General features: G+C 36.2%; 1 protein-coding gene across 1 annotated transcript in view; it reads right to left on the bottom strand.

Moving 5' to 3' along the window:
• The window catches only part of MAGI2 (membrane associated guanylate kinase, WW and PDZ domain containing 2), a 1,613,703-nt gene that overhangs the window by 338,809 nt on the left and 1,256,581 nt on the right, over positions 1-18,313 (bottom strand). The window contains exon 7 of the mRNA XM_090287299.1: positions 5,948-6,005. Within this exon, the coding sequence (XP_090143425.1) occupies positions 5,948-6,005 (58 nt within the window). The remainder of the gene's footprint in view (positions 1-5,947; positions 6,006-18,313) is intronic.

Here is an 18,313-nt window from a genome sequence, read left to right as displayed (position 1 = left end):
ATCCCCAGGTACATTAGAGGACATGTACTATAGACAATTTTGACAAAAATAACTTCCTTAGGAATTACCCTGAAACCTCCCTGCTATGGTCGCCATGGAAACAATGCACTCTGCAGTCCTTGCTTTACCATTTGCATTGGGCTTATGGAATTATCATTAATTCTAAAGAAACACTATTCTTTAGTCAATGTGGCACGCTATGAACATGAGATTCAATAAATGTTTCTTATAAATCAAATATTTTTCTTAGAATTGTTCCTTTTGGGGGGTTTCCTATAATCACGAAAGAGCTGGAAAAGCAGTCACACCATAAGAAAAGGTCTTATCCATGTTATTGGGGCAAGATAAAAATAACTGACATTTATTTAAGCACTAACTGCACACCTGAGCTAAGTGCCTGTGGGATGAGACTGCCTAGGTCCAAATTCTACCTCCATCATTTAAAACTTAGAAAAATATCTGCTCCTCAGTTACTTAGCTATAAAATGATGATAATGATACAAACCTCACAGATTTTTATGTGAGGATTAAATGAGCTAGTATATGTAAAGCACTTAGAATACTACTTAGCACCTAATATCCCTTCTCCCTTAACTTCCTGCTCCTTCTCAGTCACTCAGGATCTTGCAGCTGGGAAGCTGGGGGGCTGGCAGACTATGAAACTACAGCCCATACTCCTGGACATTAAGTGATAATAACTGATAATGAGCAAACGCTGTTTAGAGGACTTGGAGCTCACTGTAGCATAAAAAGACACTGAGCAACTTTACCAACAATGCCACTTCAGTTTAGCATCTCCTATGATATAAATCTTTGGAGATATTTCAGGGAAAGATTTTCTTTGCTAAATAGTTGCTTAAATAGTATTTTAAAAATAAGGCTGTGAGCTTTTGAAGTTTGAAGAAAAAAACTTAAAGTTTGAAAAATTAATTTCAGTATGGGAAAAAAATTATCAAAGAACAAGCAAGATTTTCAAAGGCTATCTCTTTCTGTTTATTTCTTTTTTATTTATTTTATTTTTTTATTTTTGGTTTTTCAATTACAGTTGTCCCCTTTTCCCCCAATTTCTCTCCCCCACCCAACCCACCCCCTCTCCCGCAATCATATTGTTTATTTCTAGTTGGAAATATTTAGAGTCATCCTGACTTAAATTATAAAATCAGCAAGTATTTTTCTTGGAAAATGTAGAAAACCTCTCAAAGACATGACAAAGGGAAACATTCTTAAGGTATGATATTGAGTTAAAAATCTTCTGTAACCACTTTAAAACCTGCTGCATCATGACAGATGCTCACTATTAATCAGGAAATGAACATAGTTTCCTTTTACACTTAATGTTACATTAAAGATATTTTGCAGTGTCTTTCATACTTTCTGGAATTGCACACAAATATGTTTTATAGTAGCAGATGTGTGACATCACATGAAAAACTTGTAAAACTTTTACATGAAATCACATCTGCCAGTCTCCACTGTCATTTTAACTGTAGTTATATGGTTTTCTTCTCCGTCTGTGCCAGAGGAGGCAGCTCTGTATGAAAGCTGCTTCAGGAAATTGTGTCTTCTGGACTAGCTAGTTAAGCAAATTGTGTAGCTGCCATTGAAACCAAAATGTACTCAGCAGACATAATTTAACAAAAGAGGTAGAAAAAACCACATTTGTACAAGTCACAGCTGTTCAACTCTACATTTTGCACCTTTTTCATTAACAATTGTTCTCTTTCTTTAGAAGCAGTGACAGTTACATTTCTAGTTAGCAACTTAGGACATTTTAAGATGTTGCTAAGTTCTGTACAATCATGGATTTGGTGTCAGGAAAAATTGGGCTAACTTCTCTCTGCTGCTACATAGAGTAGAAACTTGGTCCATCTGCTCTGTCTGTAAATGAAATAACAGAAGACGTAAATGAAATAGATAAGTAGGGCCCAACCAGTGTTGACATTTCTATGTTAAGGTCTACATGACATGGAATCCTCCTCTTCCCAATCTTGCAAGGCTTGCTCCCAGTGGCCATGCTGTTGAGGGCCCTCTGACATAGTGGGCAGAGGAGCTGGGGCCTCAAAATGCTTGAGTCAGAAGCCAGTCTCACAGGCTGTGCAAGCACAACTGCCCACTGTTGGATACCTGCTATGACACTGTATAGAGGGAGCCACTGTATAGAGGGGACTTTCTCTAGTGACCCCTCAGTCTTTTCCAGTAATGAGTCTGAGGCTTCTTTGGACCATTATGGATTATGAACACTAAATTTATGAAAGGTATTTTCGGCAGAGTTTGGAATCTGGGCTGTACAGTCAGATTGTCTGGGTGCAAAATGTGACCATTCCTATCTATACTGTGGGATACTGGGTAAGTTCTCTAACTTCTTCAGCCATTTCCTCAGTATAAACTTAGGACCCTTTACCTCCCTATCACTGTAGAAAGGATTATAAATGTGGGAAAGACAGTTGAGCACTAGCCTAGTTCATGGCACATACTAAGTATTCAGTAAATGTTAACTATTCTGGTGATATAATGATGATGATAATTTTTCTGCCTTTTAAAATATTTTAAACCTGTAACTTTAAACGGTAAAGTCAGTAATAGTGGTAAAAAATGATTTGGTCTAGGTTTTTCAGTTGCAAGTTGTAGACACACTTTCCTGCTATCGATTGCTAGGATTCCTATCTGCTTGTCTGTGGCTGACAGGAAAAGGAGTGTTTGTGCAACTGTGCCAGAGGCCCGGACTGATTTCAATCGGACATGCCCTGTGGATGACAAAGAGCTGCTCTGCAACTTCTGCTCCCTGTTGTCGGTCTGTTTGAAGAGACTGACTGACTGCTAAGCGGGACTTCTAATACCCTTGCACAGGCCTTTTTGTCAGTGGGTGGAGAGGTAAAATATTTTTCATATATTATTTCTCCAATTGCATAAGTGGATGTATAATTAAACATCAGAAATGATAGTTTTGCAGAAAACCCACTGCCCATCATCATCAATAGAATCAATGAATCAACATTTTTTTGATTACAGATTTATCATAAAGACCACCTTGCTTTATTACATTAATTAAATATTAAGAATGCAAATTAAAATGAATGATTCTTTAAGATATTGATATAAATGTTATCACTTCAATTGTAAACTGTCTTAAGTTAAGTATATTATATTTTATATTTATGATATCTACATGGAAAAGTTGAAATAGCAACTTAAACTAGACAGTTACTATTTTTTTCTGTATAAATTAACTATAAAGAAATTAGGTGAATTTTTTTCCAACAAAAATACTCTATGGACTGAAAATGTTAAATAAACACAATATTCACATATTTATTCATATAGATTTCACAACAAAACTATTATTCAGAACAAATATATACCTTGTAAAAATAATAGTGTCATGGAGATGAGATTCACATTTTTTGAACAATTAAAACATATAAATAGGCATATTCCAATTTAAATGGACAACTTGTCTTTGTTGTGATGGAAAATATTCCTCATTTCAAGTAGTGCTATATTACATAAAATAAATTGAGCTATTTTAATTATGCTGATGATTTTTTCCCCAAAAGATGTTTCCAAGAAATATTGGAATGTAATTCTGCTTAAAATTATCTTTAAGTTAGAATGATCTATCTCAATTTCTGCTTGGCCTGATAACACTAACACTGGTATTCGTGTGCCTTATGGTATCATGAAATTGATAAAAGCCATGACAAATAATAGAACTGGATGCAATTTGAAGGACATTAAACTATTGACTCCCCTGTATCGTGAGCTTAACTATTATTTGAAATCTAAAATTATTAAATATCAGTCTTATCTAATATAAGACATGACTAATTAAATTATAAATAATTTTCTGATTATGGTGGTAATACATGAAAAATGGAGAAATGAAAGATAAATATAATGTAAATAAAAACAAACAAAAGGATAACCATTTGAAGTATAATGATAGTGAGGACAATTTTCTTTTAGTGTTATAGTCAATATCAAGTTCTATAATTAACTGCAACCCATCACGTCTTGAAGAACACACACCTCAATGATCAAGAAAGTAGGAAGTACTGCTTTCTGACATGTGGGTCTCACTTCTATGGTAGATAATTAAGAGCAGAGAAGAAAGGTTTGAGTTAAATATTGTTTCCCACATTGCAGTCAGCTCTAAAGGAGATGAGGAGGACATAGAAGAACAATCTGAAGAATTAGAATAAGGGAGGGGTCAGCAAACTATGTTCTGAAGGTCAAATTCAGCCAGCTGGCTGCTTTTGTAAATAAAGTTTTATTGAAACATAGCTATGCCCATTCACATAAGTGACATTTATGGTTGCTTTCAAACTGCAATGGCTGAATAGGGTAATTGTGACAGAAACCATATGCCCTCTGCCCCGACCCCAAATATTTATCTGACTTTTTATGGAGCTTTTCAATATCTGGACTAAGGAAAGGATTCTTATTCTATGAATTCAACAAGAAAGTATATTAAAGATGAGATCTGGCATGGCAGATATATCGGTTTTCTTTCATTACATGGAACTACCTTGGATTTCAGATATAATAAGCTTTCATATAGTACAGTATGATTCAGTGAATTAAGACAAGCTATCACGTATCAGAAATATTTAATGCTGCTAACTTTATCCAGGAACTACAGGTACAGTATTATTAAAATATTTGTATCTTTTAATTGGTTAGCAATGTAGTGGAACTTGGGGCCTTATAATTCTTTAGAAGTGATTTCCCTTTATTTCTGCAATTAGAGATACCGCCATGTATTTATCTTACTTTTTGCATTTATTGAGGATCCACGTGACATTAGAACATTAGCTACTATGTTAGAAGATTGTATGTGACAAATGAGGTAAATTTACTTTGCCTGGAAATGGCTCACTATGGTATCAAAACTGAGGCTTTTCCAAATGAAAATGGTGGATTAAAGTATTCAAGACAAGTGGTGATGAGCAAGATGCTCAAGGGCAGGGAACACCAGGGTTTTATTCATCCATACAGCCCCAGCACAAAGAAAGGGAAAAGCCCAGGAACTATTTGAATATAGTTACAAAAAAAATTTAGCAATAAGTCAATCAGTCTGTAACCCTTGATAATCTAGATTTACTGTAAAACAGAATATGATTGGAGAAAACAGAGTTTGATCTTGATAAATAATATGAACATCTTTTGTTTTCTAATCTCTGCACTTCTTGGGAAATATATTATCACTTCCCATAAGGAAAATGTAGGCTTTGTTAATTCACCAAATAACATAAACAACATTACAAAATAGACAGTAGAAACATTTTATATCAGAAAAGGGGATTCTGGAAAAATAAGTTACATATTTAACTTTTGAAAATTATGAATATTACTCAATTTTCCTAAGAAAAATATGTATGTAATTTAATCCTTAATAGGGGCTTTATTTTAAATAAAGAGATCCATGAGGGGATAACACATATTATGCTAAGACACATTAAGGCAATGCAACCTTCAATAATATAGAAACCCAATCTATAGGAAGAATATTATTGATTTGAAATGGGATCTTAAAAGTGAAAAAAAGTCTAAAATTTATTTCATCCTTCTACTGGAAAGTATGTCTGCTTCATTTAATTGACTTTGAAATTTGGTTTATTAGAATATCTCATTTGACACCCCTAACCATTCTGATGGCAAAATGAAGGACATTTGCTTTGATATCTTTAGTTATCACTCATTTAGAGGACAATGTGAAACACACTTTTCCAGTTGGTGTTTTAGAATCTTGAGTCAAAGGAAAGGAATGACAAATTAGCCAGCTGGAAGAGACAAGAATCAGCTAGCTAGTGATGCTAGAGTCTTTGTGGATACTTCTAAGATGAAAGGGAAATGAAGGGAGTGTTAGCCACACATGCTCAATAAATGAAATAGTAACATAGTTTCATGACATATTAATAATAAGTTAATATCACACTTAGAGACTTACTCAACATAGTAAGTGCCATATATGGGATCGTCGATTTTTTCCCAGCCATATGGAAGCTCTGAAAAATAAAAAGTTATTTCTTTCAGTATATAAGTAACAGATATTACAATTTCTAATAAAAAGTAATATAATTTAATTGTTCGTGGATCACAGAAATAGTCTACCAAAGTGGAATAAAGCATTCAGAGTCAGCACCAAATTTCAGACACATATTGTAGGAACTATTAGAAATACCAACTTAAAAATTGGCAGTTAAAACATAGAGCTTGCTTCTCTGCAGACAGACTGCTGGGTGTAGATGTTTATCTCACGCCAAACAGTAGGATGGCATGTCACCATGTTATCACCACTCAAGGCAATACGGAAGGCAAACTGCTTTCCTGAAAGTACATATAGTTTTCTTATTTATGTGTATTGTTAAAAGGATTGTTTCAGGATAAAGGTCATTTTCAAAATATATTTCTAAGGATAGCAATTTTTTTCCTGATGAATGTAACAAAGATGTTATAAATTCTCAAGATGGTTAGCTTGCTGTTTTCTCCACATGGGTCAGATTTTGAATACTGCCAGTATTCTTTTGGGCATATTTTTTACAAAGTCTAAAATTCTAAACACATTTTCCTTGACACTAAGTTTCATATTTCCAATTCTCTATCAGTAAGTTTAATACACACACATTAAAAAATATCAACAATGCTATCAATGCTACTATGCAAAAAAGAGGCCTTTTGAAGACCAGGCTTTGCTTCATGACACACTGCCTTTATAATTATTAATTCTTAAATGAAAAGAATATATTTTCTTGATAGATATTAATTTTATGTATATAGAATTTGTAACCTAAGAAAGATACTGGCATACTTTAAACAATATATTTAAATAATATTTAAAAGTTTTATTATTATAGTAGTAATACATATTTACTATAGATAAAATACAGTTACAAAAAATTAGAATCACTTGCAATCCCTCCATCCAGAGTTAAACTCTGTTAATATTTCGGTGAATATTCTTCATATATATGAATATTATTCATGTATATGTATACATATAAACAGATATATACATATATGTACACAAATAATATTTTTAAGAAATTAGATTTTATGGTGCATATTATTTGTATAGCCTACTTCTACTTATCAAAATATCAAGGGCATCTTTCACCATGAATAAATGTTGCTGACCAATAGCACCTGAAGTGGCACAGAGTGCTCTGTGGTATGGCCAGAGCCTTGTAATCCTAGAAGTCTTCTATTATTAAATACTGGAACTTTCCAATTTTTACCTTTTATGTATCATCTGTATTGGATTTACTTAACCTAAACTTTCATTATTTTCCTAGTAATGTAGTAATGATTAATTTCTAGAAGTGGAATTTTGGATTAAAGGGCATGCACCCTTTTATGGCTTTTGATATACTGACAGATTACTGCCTGCACAATCACAAAAGAGAACCAATTTATAATCTCACTGAGTGACTTTGTTTCTCTGTACCATCAAATTAAACACAGGTCCACAATTCCTTATCCAAAACTTTTAGAGACAGGTTTTGGAACTCAGTATTTTTCCAGTTTAAGAAAGTTAATGTGATGCAAATGCTTTCTAATCTATAACACTCCAAGTGGAGTCTGGGGAAGCACTTTATAATCAAACACATGAGTATTTATTTATTCAGCCAAAAATTATGTGATTCACACTAAGAGGTACAAATAAGAACTACTTCATATCAGTTAGCACAGGTTTACTGCCAATGTGTCCAGATCAGGTTATATTTTGCTGGCAAATGAGTTACAAAAGGCAGTTGTTAGAGCTTTTGAATTTTGGCTATGCAGATAAAATATTATGCACCATTATTTTGAAAATCAATCAAACTGATTTTTAAATGGCAGCTCATAGCTATTTTAATTTACTTTTCTTGAATTTCTAGTTTGAACATTTTTATTTTTCCATTCTTGGGCAATTATTTTTTCTTTTGTGCATTTTTATTAATTCATAAGGTATATTTACTAATTAAGGATATTAATTCTTTATCACATATATTGCATATATGTTAATAATTTGTTTAGATTATAATTTTGTTGAACATTTTTTAAACACATAGAAGTTTAAAATTTTATTTGGTAAGTTCATTATTGTTTTTCTTTATGGCTTTTATCATTGGCATTTAGCTTAAATACTGAAGAAACTTTTCTAGTTTTTCTTTTTTTAATATAAAGTCTAAGCTATGACTTCATTTACTCATTCTTAGAGTTGTTTAATCCTAATAAAATTATAACAGCAAATTGTCAAATACCTTAAGAAATTTTTCTCTCAAAATGATAATAAGAGCACATTTTTACTGGGTCTTTACTGTAGTCCATATACTGATGAATTTCCCAGTATTAATTGATTTTACCCTAACAACTCAAAATTTAAAATCCCCATACTCTGGTTCCAGCATTCTTGGCCAGTTTAGATATCAATTTAGACACTGTGTTTAACACAGCATAAATAACACTTAATTAAGATTAAGTAGAATAACTATCCAGATGGTTTTCACCAAATCCTTCAAGCTACTGGAGAATCTGGCTATTAAAATGAAGAATCCATTTGACAAATATCTATTGGGTGCCTTTTACAAGCAGTGAAGTGCCTTTTACTAAAGTAAAAGAATAAACAGAGCACAGAAATCAATTTTATGAGTATGTATTATTAATATGGCTGAATATATGGATTCATATTTAAATAGGTTTAATATAATGTCATGAATATAACACAAATTAATCATATTTAATAACATGAAATAAGAGCCTTAATATGGTTAATTTTATGGATACTCGTCTTACTTTTTAATGGCATCGTTACATGGAAGCATTTCATGATCCAATTTTTAAAATTATCTTTTATAATGTAAACCATTCCTTCATGTATACCTTACCTTTTGCTCTTTTTTTGAGTAAATTATTAATTATAAGCAATGTATCCCGGAACTACAGTTTTCACTGATTCTTTATCTTTGCAGATTTACAGCAAACATTTATTTATAATCCTTTCTCCTTTCCATCATAAAGTATTCTTTAGAATTTAGAGGGAATCTTTTTTTTCTTAAGATATCAATATATTATGTTTGTGTGCATGCTTGTTTAATATTTCCAAAATACAATAAACTGTTAATTTGTGCCAGAAATTATATGTTATGACACTTGTACCTTAAAATAAACTATTAGTGGTCCTTAATGCACACATTGAGACAAAATGATACACTATACTTCTAACTTTTTGTTACAAGGAGCTGCCACTTTTTTCATTTTAAATATTTGTAAAAGATTGATAGATGAATGTTATAAAAAACCAGTAACACATAATATATTACTTCATTTGTAAATGTGGCAAAATGAGTATAAAAATCTACAACTAATATTTTAAAAGGTGTGTGTAGTCATTACATACGTATGTGTATTTATATGTATGTATATTCATATATACAAATGTGTACATGTGTATATATACACGTGTTTACCTGCATGTGTATGTGCAAGGGTGTTTGTGTGTATTCCCCTTGATGACATTTTTCTTGACTTACAAAGAAGTGTTTAGGCTAGAATGATAATAAAAAACTACAAATTTTTCTTCACTCCAAAAAAGACAAGTCAAAAAATAAGCTCTTTACGATTATAAGCTCATATGTACATTTAATATTTAAGATTATATGTATATTTAGATGATGAAAAGTTGAGAATCATCTTTCACTGTAAAAAGTGAACTATTTGGTCTTGAATTAATTTTAAAAAACCAACTGCTTCTTTTAAAAATGAAGTGAACAAATGAAAAAAAATAATTTCCAGTTTTAGACTATTTGCTTAATCAGACAAGCATGTAATTTGGAGCTTTTGGGTCCTGGGATACTTAGAATATTTTGTTTAACAATACCTGACAAATTTACAGATGATTAAGGTCACACTGATGAAAAAATAACATACATTATGCAAAAGGAAAAATAAAAACAAGTTTAGCAAGGTTACTGCTGAATTAAGGACTGTTTTAATTGAGTTTTGCTTTGTTTTTTTTCAGGCCATGGAACCATGGAGCAAATTCAGTGAATAGATGTTCCTTCAGTGATCCCTTCTCCAGAAGTCTGTGTAAATGTCTAGATTAATTTGTATCTGTCATATAAACTTTGTAAAACTGCAAAAGAATAAGAAGATTAAGTAGGCAGCCTGTTCTGCCTGGATTCTGCTACAGCTGTTATGCTATATTTTGTACTTACTTGTTCTTTCCAAATTTAATTTGTTTGTTAGGTCCACTGTCCAGAGAAGGAAAACTCTGATTCCAAAAAACCTCCGCTGCCTTGCGGCATACCTCTTCAGGGGAAAGGCTAGGGGAGTAAACCCCGACAGAAAATCCCGAGCCAGAGTCCCTAAGGTGGTTTGACGTTGTAGTCAACACCGGCAACTCCTGCGGCGCACCTGAAGCCAAGCTGTATCGACTCCGTCTTTCCCTTGGACCCTTTAGCTGCGAAGAGAGGGGGGGTCTGCTGCATGGGCAACAGCAGACCCTCCATATCACCCTGCCCAGGCTCTGTAGCTTCAGCTTCACTGGAGAGGACACTCCAGCGACATCGCAAGATGTCGATTCAACACGGGAGGAGACAGATACCGTGTCACTCCCGAGTCGGACTGCACAGCCATTCTCGGCGGTGCAGATAGACTCTTAAGAAGCTACACCATTGTCTCTCGAGATGGACGGCTGCCGACGACGAGGTCCACTGTCATTACAGGAAATAGAGATTCCTTTATGCTAACTCACAAAAAACAATTTTCAGGCTGCAACTGGGAAACTTATAGAATACAAGGACAGTATATCTAATGGAAATGGGACCCAACTACAGGAAAACTGTAAAGAACCTAGAATACACTTACTCAGGATATCTCAGAAAGATCCCTTCTGTCTGTCTTACTTTGTCTTTTAAGCTATGTCCCTTATCTCTGTGTCTCTATTTCTTTCTCTTTCAGTGACTGGCTACTTCTGTTGCTTATCTTGTGTATGCCCTGTAATTATTATCCCAAACTTGACTCTATGTTACTTTTTATCTCAATCACTGTTATTGCTACTTAGATCTCTCAGTTTCCCAATTCTGTATCTCAACCCCTCCCAAGAATTCATTAATTCAGTTCAGTTTCTCAAAATAGATCCAAGTGGTTGGCCTCACAGATCAGTGTAATGGCTGCCCTCAGGTTAAGAACACACCCACAGAATAATTCCCTATGGGTGGGGGTTGTGCCCTTAGGTAGTTATGAGCCACTTCTGTGACAGTCTATAACCTAACAGGTCAGTACTCTTTAATAGGGTTAAGGTCATAAAATAGAAAGACCGAAGTAATGTCATAATGTGGAAGAGACTATGGAGATGGGAAGACTAAATGCACTGTAGGATTCTGGATTGGTACCAGATCAGAAAAGGGACATTAGTAATACAATTGGCAAAATTCAAATAAGATTTATATATTAGTTAATAGTCTGTATGAACATTAATTTCCTGGTTTCAATAATTATATTTATAAAAGCTGTTAACATTAGGGAAAGCTAGGCTAAATGTATATAAAAATACTTTGCACTATTTTTGCAATTTTCTTGAAATCTAAAATAATTTCAAAATTAAAACATCGAAAAAGCTATTTTACCAATTCTCACTATTAATTAGATAACTTCTACTCACACTTTATTAATATTCAATCAGAGACATATAAAACTAAATTCATTTGGATAGTGTTAAAATTTTAAACCAAATGAGAATGCATAATTTTTGCATTTATATTCTTTTATATTATGTTTGAGTTATTGTATAGACTTTTCCAAGAAAGTGACTTTTAATTTTATTTTACCATTTTTTCTGTTGTGTATCTTTTTGTTGGAAAAACTAAGTAAGTACCATGTTCATGTTTAAGAGTTACTGCATCTTGAATCCTAGAAAATACAGATTCAATACTATGAGTTCCATCCTGACTAGTGTGGCTCATCCTGTGAACCAAAAGGTTGCTGGTTTGATTTCCAGTCAGGGCACCTGCCTGGGTTGCGAGCCAGGTCCCCAGATGGAAGTGTGTGAGAAGCGACTGATGTTTCTCTTGCACATGGATGTTTCTCTCCCTCTCTTTCTCCCTCCCTTCCCCTCTCTCTAAAAATAAATAAACTCTTAAAAAAATAATATGAGTTCCAAATCTGGAGTGAGGCTTAATTCCTTTCCTGGGAGGCAGTGTTTTGTACAGGTTATGGCATGAATTGTGTCAATTCATAAAAAGTTGGGTGTAACCCCATTCTGGTGGGTAGCTTATAATTATTCTTTAAGGCCAGGAAAGCAGACCACTTTAGGAAGCATACAAAGTAGTAAGATATTGGAGAGGAAAATGGACTGGAAGGGGAGACCATTTCTTTTAACTTTATATTATTTTATTTGGACTACTTCTAAGTTTTAATTGAGACTCTAGCTTTTTTTTTTTTTTTTAGAGGTAATGACATTATCAAAGAACATAAGAAACATACAATGTTTCCTTAGGTTGAATAATATAGTGTATAGTCCACAATATGGTCATAGTTAATACTCATTTAAAATATTTTCCTTCAATCTTTATTAGATTTTTACTATACATATTCTACAAATCAAAAAATAGAACTAAATTTTTCTGGAAAGTTATATAACTTTAGTCCCAAGGAGTCCTAAGGACTGTGAGTTTTTACAAGAAACACATTTGTAAAATGAAAGAAAAAGAAGGAAGAAAAAGATACAGTGCAAGAATAAAAAATGCAAAAAATGACATTTTCCTTATTGATAAACTTTATTATATTGTTGTCTCTCTTTCCCTTTATTCAAAATGCAGTTGTAATTATAAAAGTAAATTCTGGATATGTTCTTGTTTTTAATGAAATCCATAAAATAATGAATGAATGAGAAGCTAATCATAGTCCTATTTCTCTACATAAAGTTGAGAGTGTATCCTCCCAGGCCCTTTCTGTGTATCAAGACACAAATTTTCTTCTCTTTACCAGAGAATATCATTTCACTCAGTAAGGAAAATAAACAATCAAACAAAACAAACTATGCAGCCTAAAGTTGAAAATAGAAAATGTTGTTTATTTATGGTCTGTCATCTTCAGAGAGGGCTTACATAGAAAAGCACAGATCCATTTGCTTTCATGGAAATACAGGCTGTGAGGACTTTATTCATGGGCAGATAGGAGCTTTACTATTTTGACAGTAGAAAGAACTAGCTGAGCTGTATTTTATAGTATTGACATTTAATTCATGTTATTATGTGAATTCAGCCTGAGCATTTCATCACTACAATATTATAATGCATTTAAAAATTATTGACCATGATTTCATGGACTGTTCTTGATTAAAAGTATAATTGCACAGGAAATTTCAAATAAATTTACTTCTTAATTTATCTTATCAAGCTTGAGTAGAAAATGTACAAGATTATCTTAGTAGATACTGGTACACAAAGAAATGGATACTCAGTAATGTTTTGGACATTCAGGGGCCCTTTTCTACCTAGAAAAGAAAGCTGTCAAATAAAGATGCAAGCTTTTGCAGTGCTAACTTAAACATGAGAGTAATCTATTTGATGTGGTGAAAAGAAGTAGTGGTAGGGCCCTGGCCAGAATGACACAGTTGGTTGCAGCATCGTCCCATAAACTGAAAATCCACAGCTTCTATTCCTGGTCAGGGTACATGCCTAGGTTGCGGGTTTACTCCCTGGTTGGGGTATACATGAGAGGTGATCGATTGATGTTGCTCTCCCTCCCTTTCTCCTTCTCTTTCCCTCTCTCTAGTCAACAAGCATGTCTTCAAGTGATGATAAAAAAAGAAGTGGGTTTTTGACTTTTGGCCAAGATGGAGGCGTAAGTAGACATGCTGTGTCTCCCTTCACAACTAAGAAGGAATATATCTAGTTCAAAAACTACTAGAAAAAAATCAGAAATTCCAGAAATCAAACTGAAGGGAAGTCAAACAAAGAAATAAAGAAGAAACACTCATCCAGACAGGCAGGAGGGGCAGAGCTGGATTGGAGAGGAAGTGGTGTAATGTAGTTGTGGCAGCAGCACCGTGGTGGTGACACTGGTGGCAGCTTCAGCAGCACCAAAGCAACAACACCAGTGATTGCACTGATGGCACTGGGGCAACGACACCGGTGGAGGGAAAGGCAGCACCCAGGCGGTGGCAGTGGCAGTGAAACTAGTGGAACTGGTGGCACCTGTAGCAGCAGCACCTGCACCAGCGGCAGCAGCACCAGCACCGGCAGCGGTGGCAGTGGAGAGGCTGGGCCCGGCCAGTGGAAAGCGCAGTCACACATTTAAAAAGTCTGGAAGGAAACCTGAGGCACTATCCCAGCCCCAGACCAGATTGGGGAGCTCATGATTCCACTGCCAGGGGAAAATAAAGCCTCGTTACTTCTGACTGTGAAAACCAGTCAGGGTTGGGGCAGTGGAAGGAGCTGCAGGTCCCCCAGCAGAGTCTGAGTGTTTAGTGGAAAAGGGGCGAGGGCTGAGCAGGTGGCATTACTCCCTCTCAGTCCCCTGCCCCACATACAGTGCCACAATGTGGGGAAACGGGTCACCAACAAACTGATGAATACCTAAGGCTCCACCCCTTACAATATAACAGGTGTGACAGCCCTACCCAAGACAGAAAGCCAAATACAGGAGGCTGTCAAGTTGAGGAGACAGAGAAGTATGGCTCAAAGGACGGAGCAGATCAAGGTTTCCGTGGAAGAACTAAGCGACAAGGAGATAAGCAACCTAACAGATGCAGAGTTCAAAACACTGGTGATAAGGGTGCTCACAGACTTGACAGACAAGATTAAATATGATGGAAGAAATGAAGCCTATACTAAGTGAAATGAAGGAAAATCCACAATGAAACCATTGGTGAAGGGAAGGAAACCAAGGCTCATATCAATGATTTAAAACTTAAGGAAAAAATAAACAGTCAACCAGTATAGAAGGGGGAAACAAGAACCTAAAAAAATGAGGGGAGGAGCGGATCTCTGCCCGCTGGCAGAGATGGGACTCAACCAAGTGGCATTGGCGCTGAAGGACAGGAGACAGCGTGCTGCCGGGCAAGTGAGAACATAATTCTCCTTTATATTTTTCTCTAGTGGACGGTGGAGAGGGGAGGAAAGTTTGGGGGTGGTAGGCCGTTCTGGAGGAGCCCAGGCGCAGAGGCGTGCTCATCCACTCCCCAACCCTACCCTTGGGTCGTGGGGGCGCACATAGGGAAGTGCTCTCACTCACTGGCCCAGGTGCGTGGGGGCCGTGAGTCCAGGTGCCCCTCGGACACTCCCCAACGGACATAAGATCACTGCCCCTATGGGCACAGGGAGGGCCCACTGAACAGGGAGAGAACCATGCACAGACACCCCTAGACAGTTCCCGTGGACGCAGGGCCCCAGGCCGGAAAGCAGACCACTAGCGCAGGCTCTGTTTGTGCCCACCCAGACAGGTGAGGGAAGGCGGGGCGGCTGCAGCACGGGAACAGCGGGAGGCAGCGACTCACGGACGCTCACTTCCACTGAGCACAAGTGTCCCCGGCCCTGCCCTAAGAGGCGAGAGACCAACTCCTGGAGCTCGGCTCAGCGGGACTAAGGGCACGGGGCGGCGCGCGAGCGCGAAAACACCTCAGCCTGGGGACAACAGGCGCCAATCCCGGGGAAAGCTCTCGGGCCGCCCACGAGTGCAGGGACGCGCACAGGGACACCTCGGTGCGAACAGCCCGGCAACAACAGGAGCCAATCCCGGGGAAAGCTCTTGGGCCGCCCGCGAGTGCAGGGACACCTCGGCGCGAACGGGGAACCACCGCGGCCCGGCAACAATAGGCTCCAACCGTGGGGCAAACTCTCAGGCTGCCCGAGCGCGCAGGGGCTCTTACGCAAGGGCACCTCAACTGGCTCCATCAGGCAGCAAGGGAGCGCGCCGTGCCGGCAACCGCGGGCGCGCACCATAGCGGCAACCGGGGGCGCACACCAGTCCTGCAAAAAACAAGAACCTCTGACCTGCCACACTAGACTAGCTGCGGACCCAGAAAAAGAAGGCAACACACCAAGGCTAAAACGGAGTAAAAACATCGCTTTTTTTTTTTTCCCCAATTTTTTTCTCCCTTGTTCTTTCTTTCTTCTTAATTATTTCTTTTCTTTCCTTCTTTCTTTATTCTTCCTGGGGTTTTTGGGGGGTATATATATATTTTTTTTCAATTTATTTTTCTCTCTTCTTTCTTTCTTTCTTCTTTATTCTTTCTTTTCTATCTTTCTTTGTTCCTTTCTTTCTTACCTTTTGGGTTTTTTTGGGGGAGGTTGTGGTAAATTTTTTATTTTCTTCTCTTTCTCTCTTCTTTTCTTTCTTCTATTTTCTTGGGGATTTTTTTGGGGGGGATGTTTTTCCTTCTCCTCTTCCAATAATAACAAACTTTATCTCTAACGTGTTGCATATAACCTCTCCTTCTCATCCTTTCTCTTCAATCGTTGTTTATTCGTTTGTGTGTCTAGCTTAGCCCCCCTATCACTCTAAGTAATATAATATAATTACTATATAAATCCAAATACAATACAATCCCACTTTCTTACTATATTATGTATTTTTCTATCCTTTTCTTCTATTTTTTATTAACATACAATGTAAATATTACTTACTGGCTTGCACAGTCTCAACTATTATTAATCTATCACCCCCTCTATCAAAAATTATATTTTTCCTCCCCCCAAACAACTCTTATCTATTCTTCTTATAGTATAAAAGCTCTAATCTCTTTACATTTATATTAATACGGGCTAGTTGGCTAACGATAGCAGGATAGAGTGGGGGATACTTTTTGAGGGTGTGGGTCTCCTGCCTGGGCTGTGTGTTTATGTCTTTAACAGCATATTTACAAAAGAACTCAAGACAAAGCGGATAGAGTGACTCTCAACCAACTAGCCAGAAGGAAGATCCTATCAAAGAACATCTGAAATATAACCGAACAGCATAAACAAACGACATAAAGGGTAACTCAAGAACATCAGGCTCAGGATATCAAAGAGACTGCACCACTGAAATTCCCAGACCTTCAATAAAGAATATTACACCACAAAGGAGGGAAGTCAAAGCAGACTACACCCCCCCAAAAAAACCCAAATAAATAAATAAATAAATAAAAACAAAAAGAATCCAACATGGTAAGACGCAAAAATAACCCCTCAATGAAAAGAAAAGAGGAATCCTCAGAAAGAGAGAAAGATGAAATAGACATAGCCCAAATGTCAGACATGGAATTCAAAACAATGGTGGTAAAGAAGCTCAATATACTCGACATCCTTAAAATCAACTATGACAACCTTCAAGGAAGTTACCAGCAGCTCCAAGAAAATTACAGGGAACTTGCAGAGAACTACATCAGCATAAAAAAAGACATAGAAACTGTTAACAAGAACCAGGAAGCACTTAAGAATACAATCTCTGAACTGAAAAACACAGTAGAATCAGTCAAAAGCAGACTAAACGAAGCAGAGGATTGGATTAGTGAGTTAGAAGATAATGTAGAGAAAAACTCCCAGACAATACAGCAAAATGAAAAACGATTGAAAAAATATGAACAAGATGTAAGGGAATTACAGGATAGCACTAGAAAAAATAATTTAAGGATCATCGGAATACGAGAGGGAGAAGAAAAGAAACATGGAATTGAAAATCTGATAGGAGAAATAGTGACAGAAAATTTTCCGAACCTGATGAGAGAAAAAGCTATGCAAGTCCAAGAAGCACTGAGAGTTCCAATCAAGAGGAACGCCCAAAAACCCACTCCAAGGCACATCATAGTTAAAATGGCAACATTCCAAGACAAAGAGAGAATCCTAAAAGCAGCAAGAGAAAAACAGCAAATAACATACAAGGGAGCTCCGATAAGGCTATCAACTGATTTCTCAACAGAAACATTACAAGCCAGAAGGGAATGGTCAAAAATATTTCAAGCAATGAAAAACAAAGGCCTACAACCAAGAATACTCTACCCAGCAAGGCTCTCATTCAAAATAGAAGGTGAAATAAGGAGTTTCTCAGACAAAGGAAGACTGAAAGAATACATCTCCACCAAACCAGCATTGCAAGAGATGCTAAAGGGAGTGTTCTAAGAAAAAAGAAGAAAAAAACAAGAGAGGAGAGGAACAGAGGTACAAAGGGCAATGAATAAATACACATCAATAATAACCTTAAATGTAAATGGATTAAATGCTCCAATTAAAAGACATAGGGTAACGGAATGGGTAAGAAAACAGGACCCACATATTTGCTGTCTACAAGAAACACACCTGAAAACAAAAGATTTACACAGACTGAAAGTAAAGGGATATAAAAAAATATT

This window comes from Furipterus horrens, unplaced genomic scaffold (genome assembly GCF_987537825.1).
Source record: "Furipterus horrens unplaced genomic scaffold, mFurHor1.1.pri manual_scaffold_9, whole genome shotgun sequence".
Lineage (NCBI taxonomy): Eukaryota > Metazoa > Chordata > Mammalia > Chiroptera > Furipteridae > Furipterus > Furipterus horrens.
The sequence above is the reverse complement of the archived record's forward strand: the minus strand, read 5'-3'. Positions and strand labels throughout refer to the sequence as shown.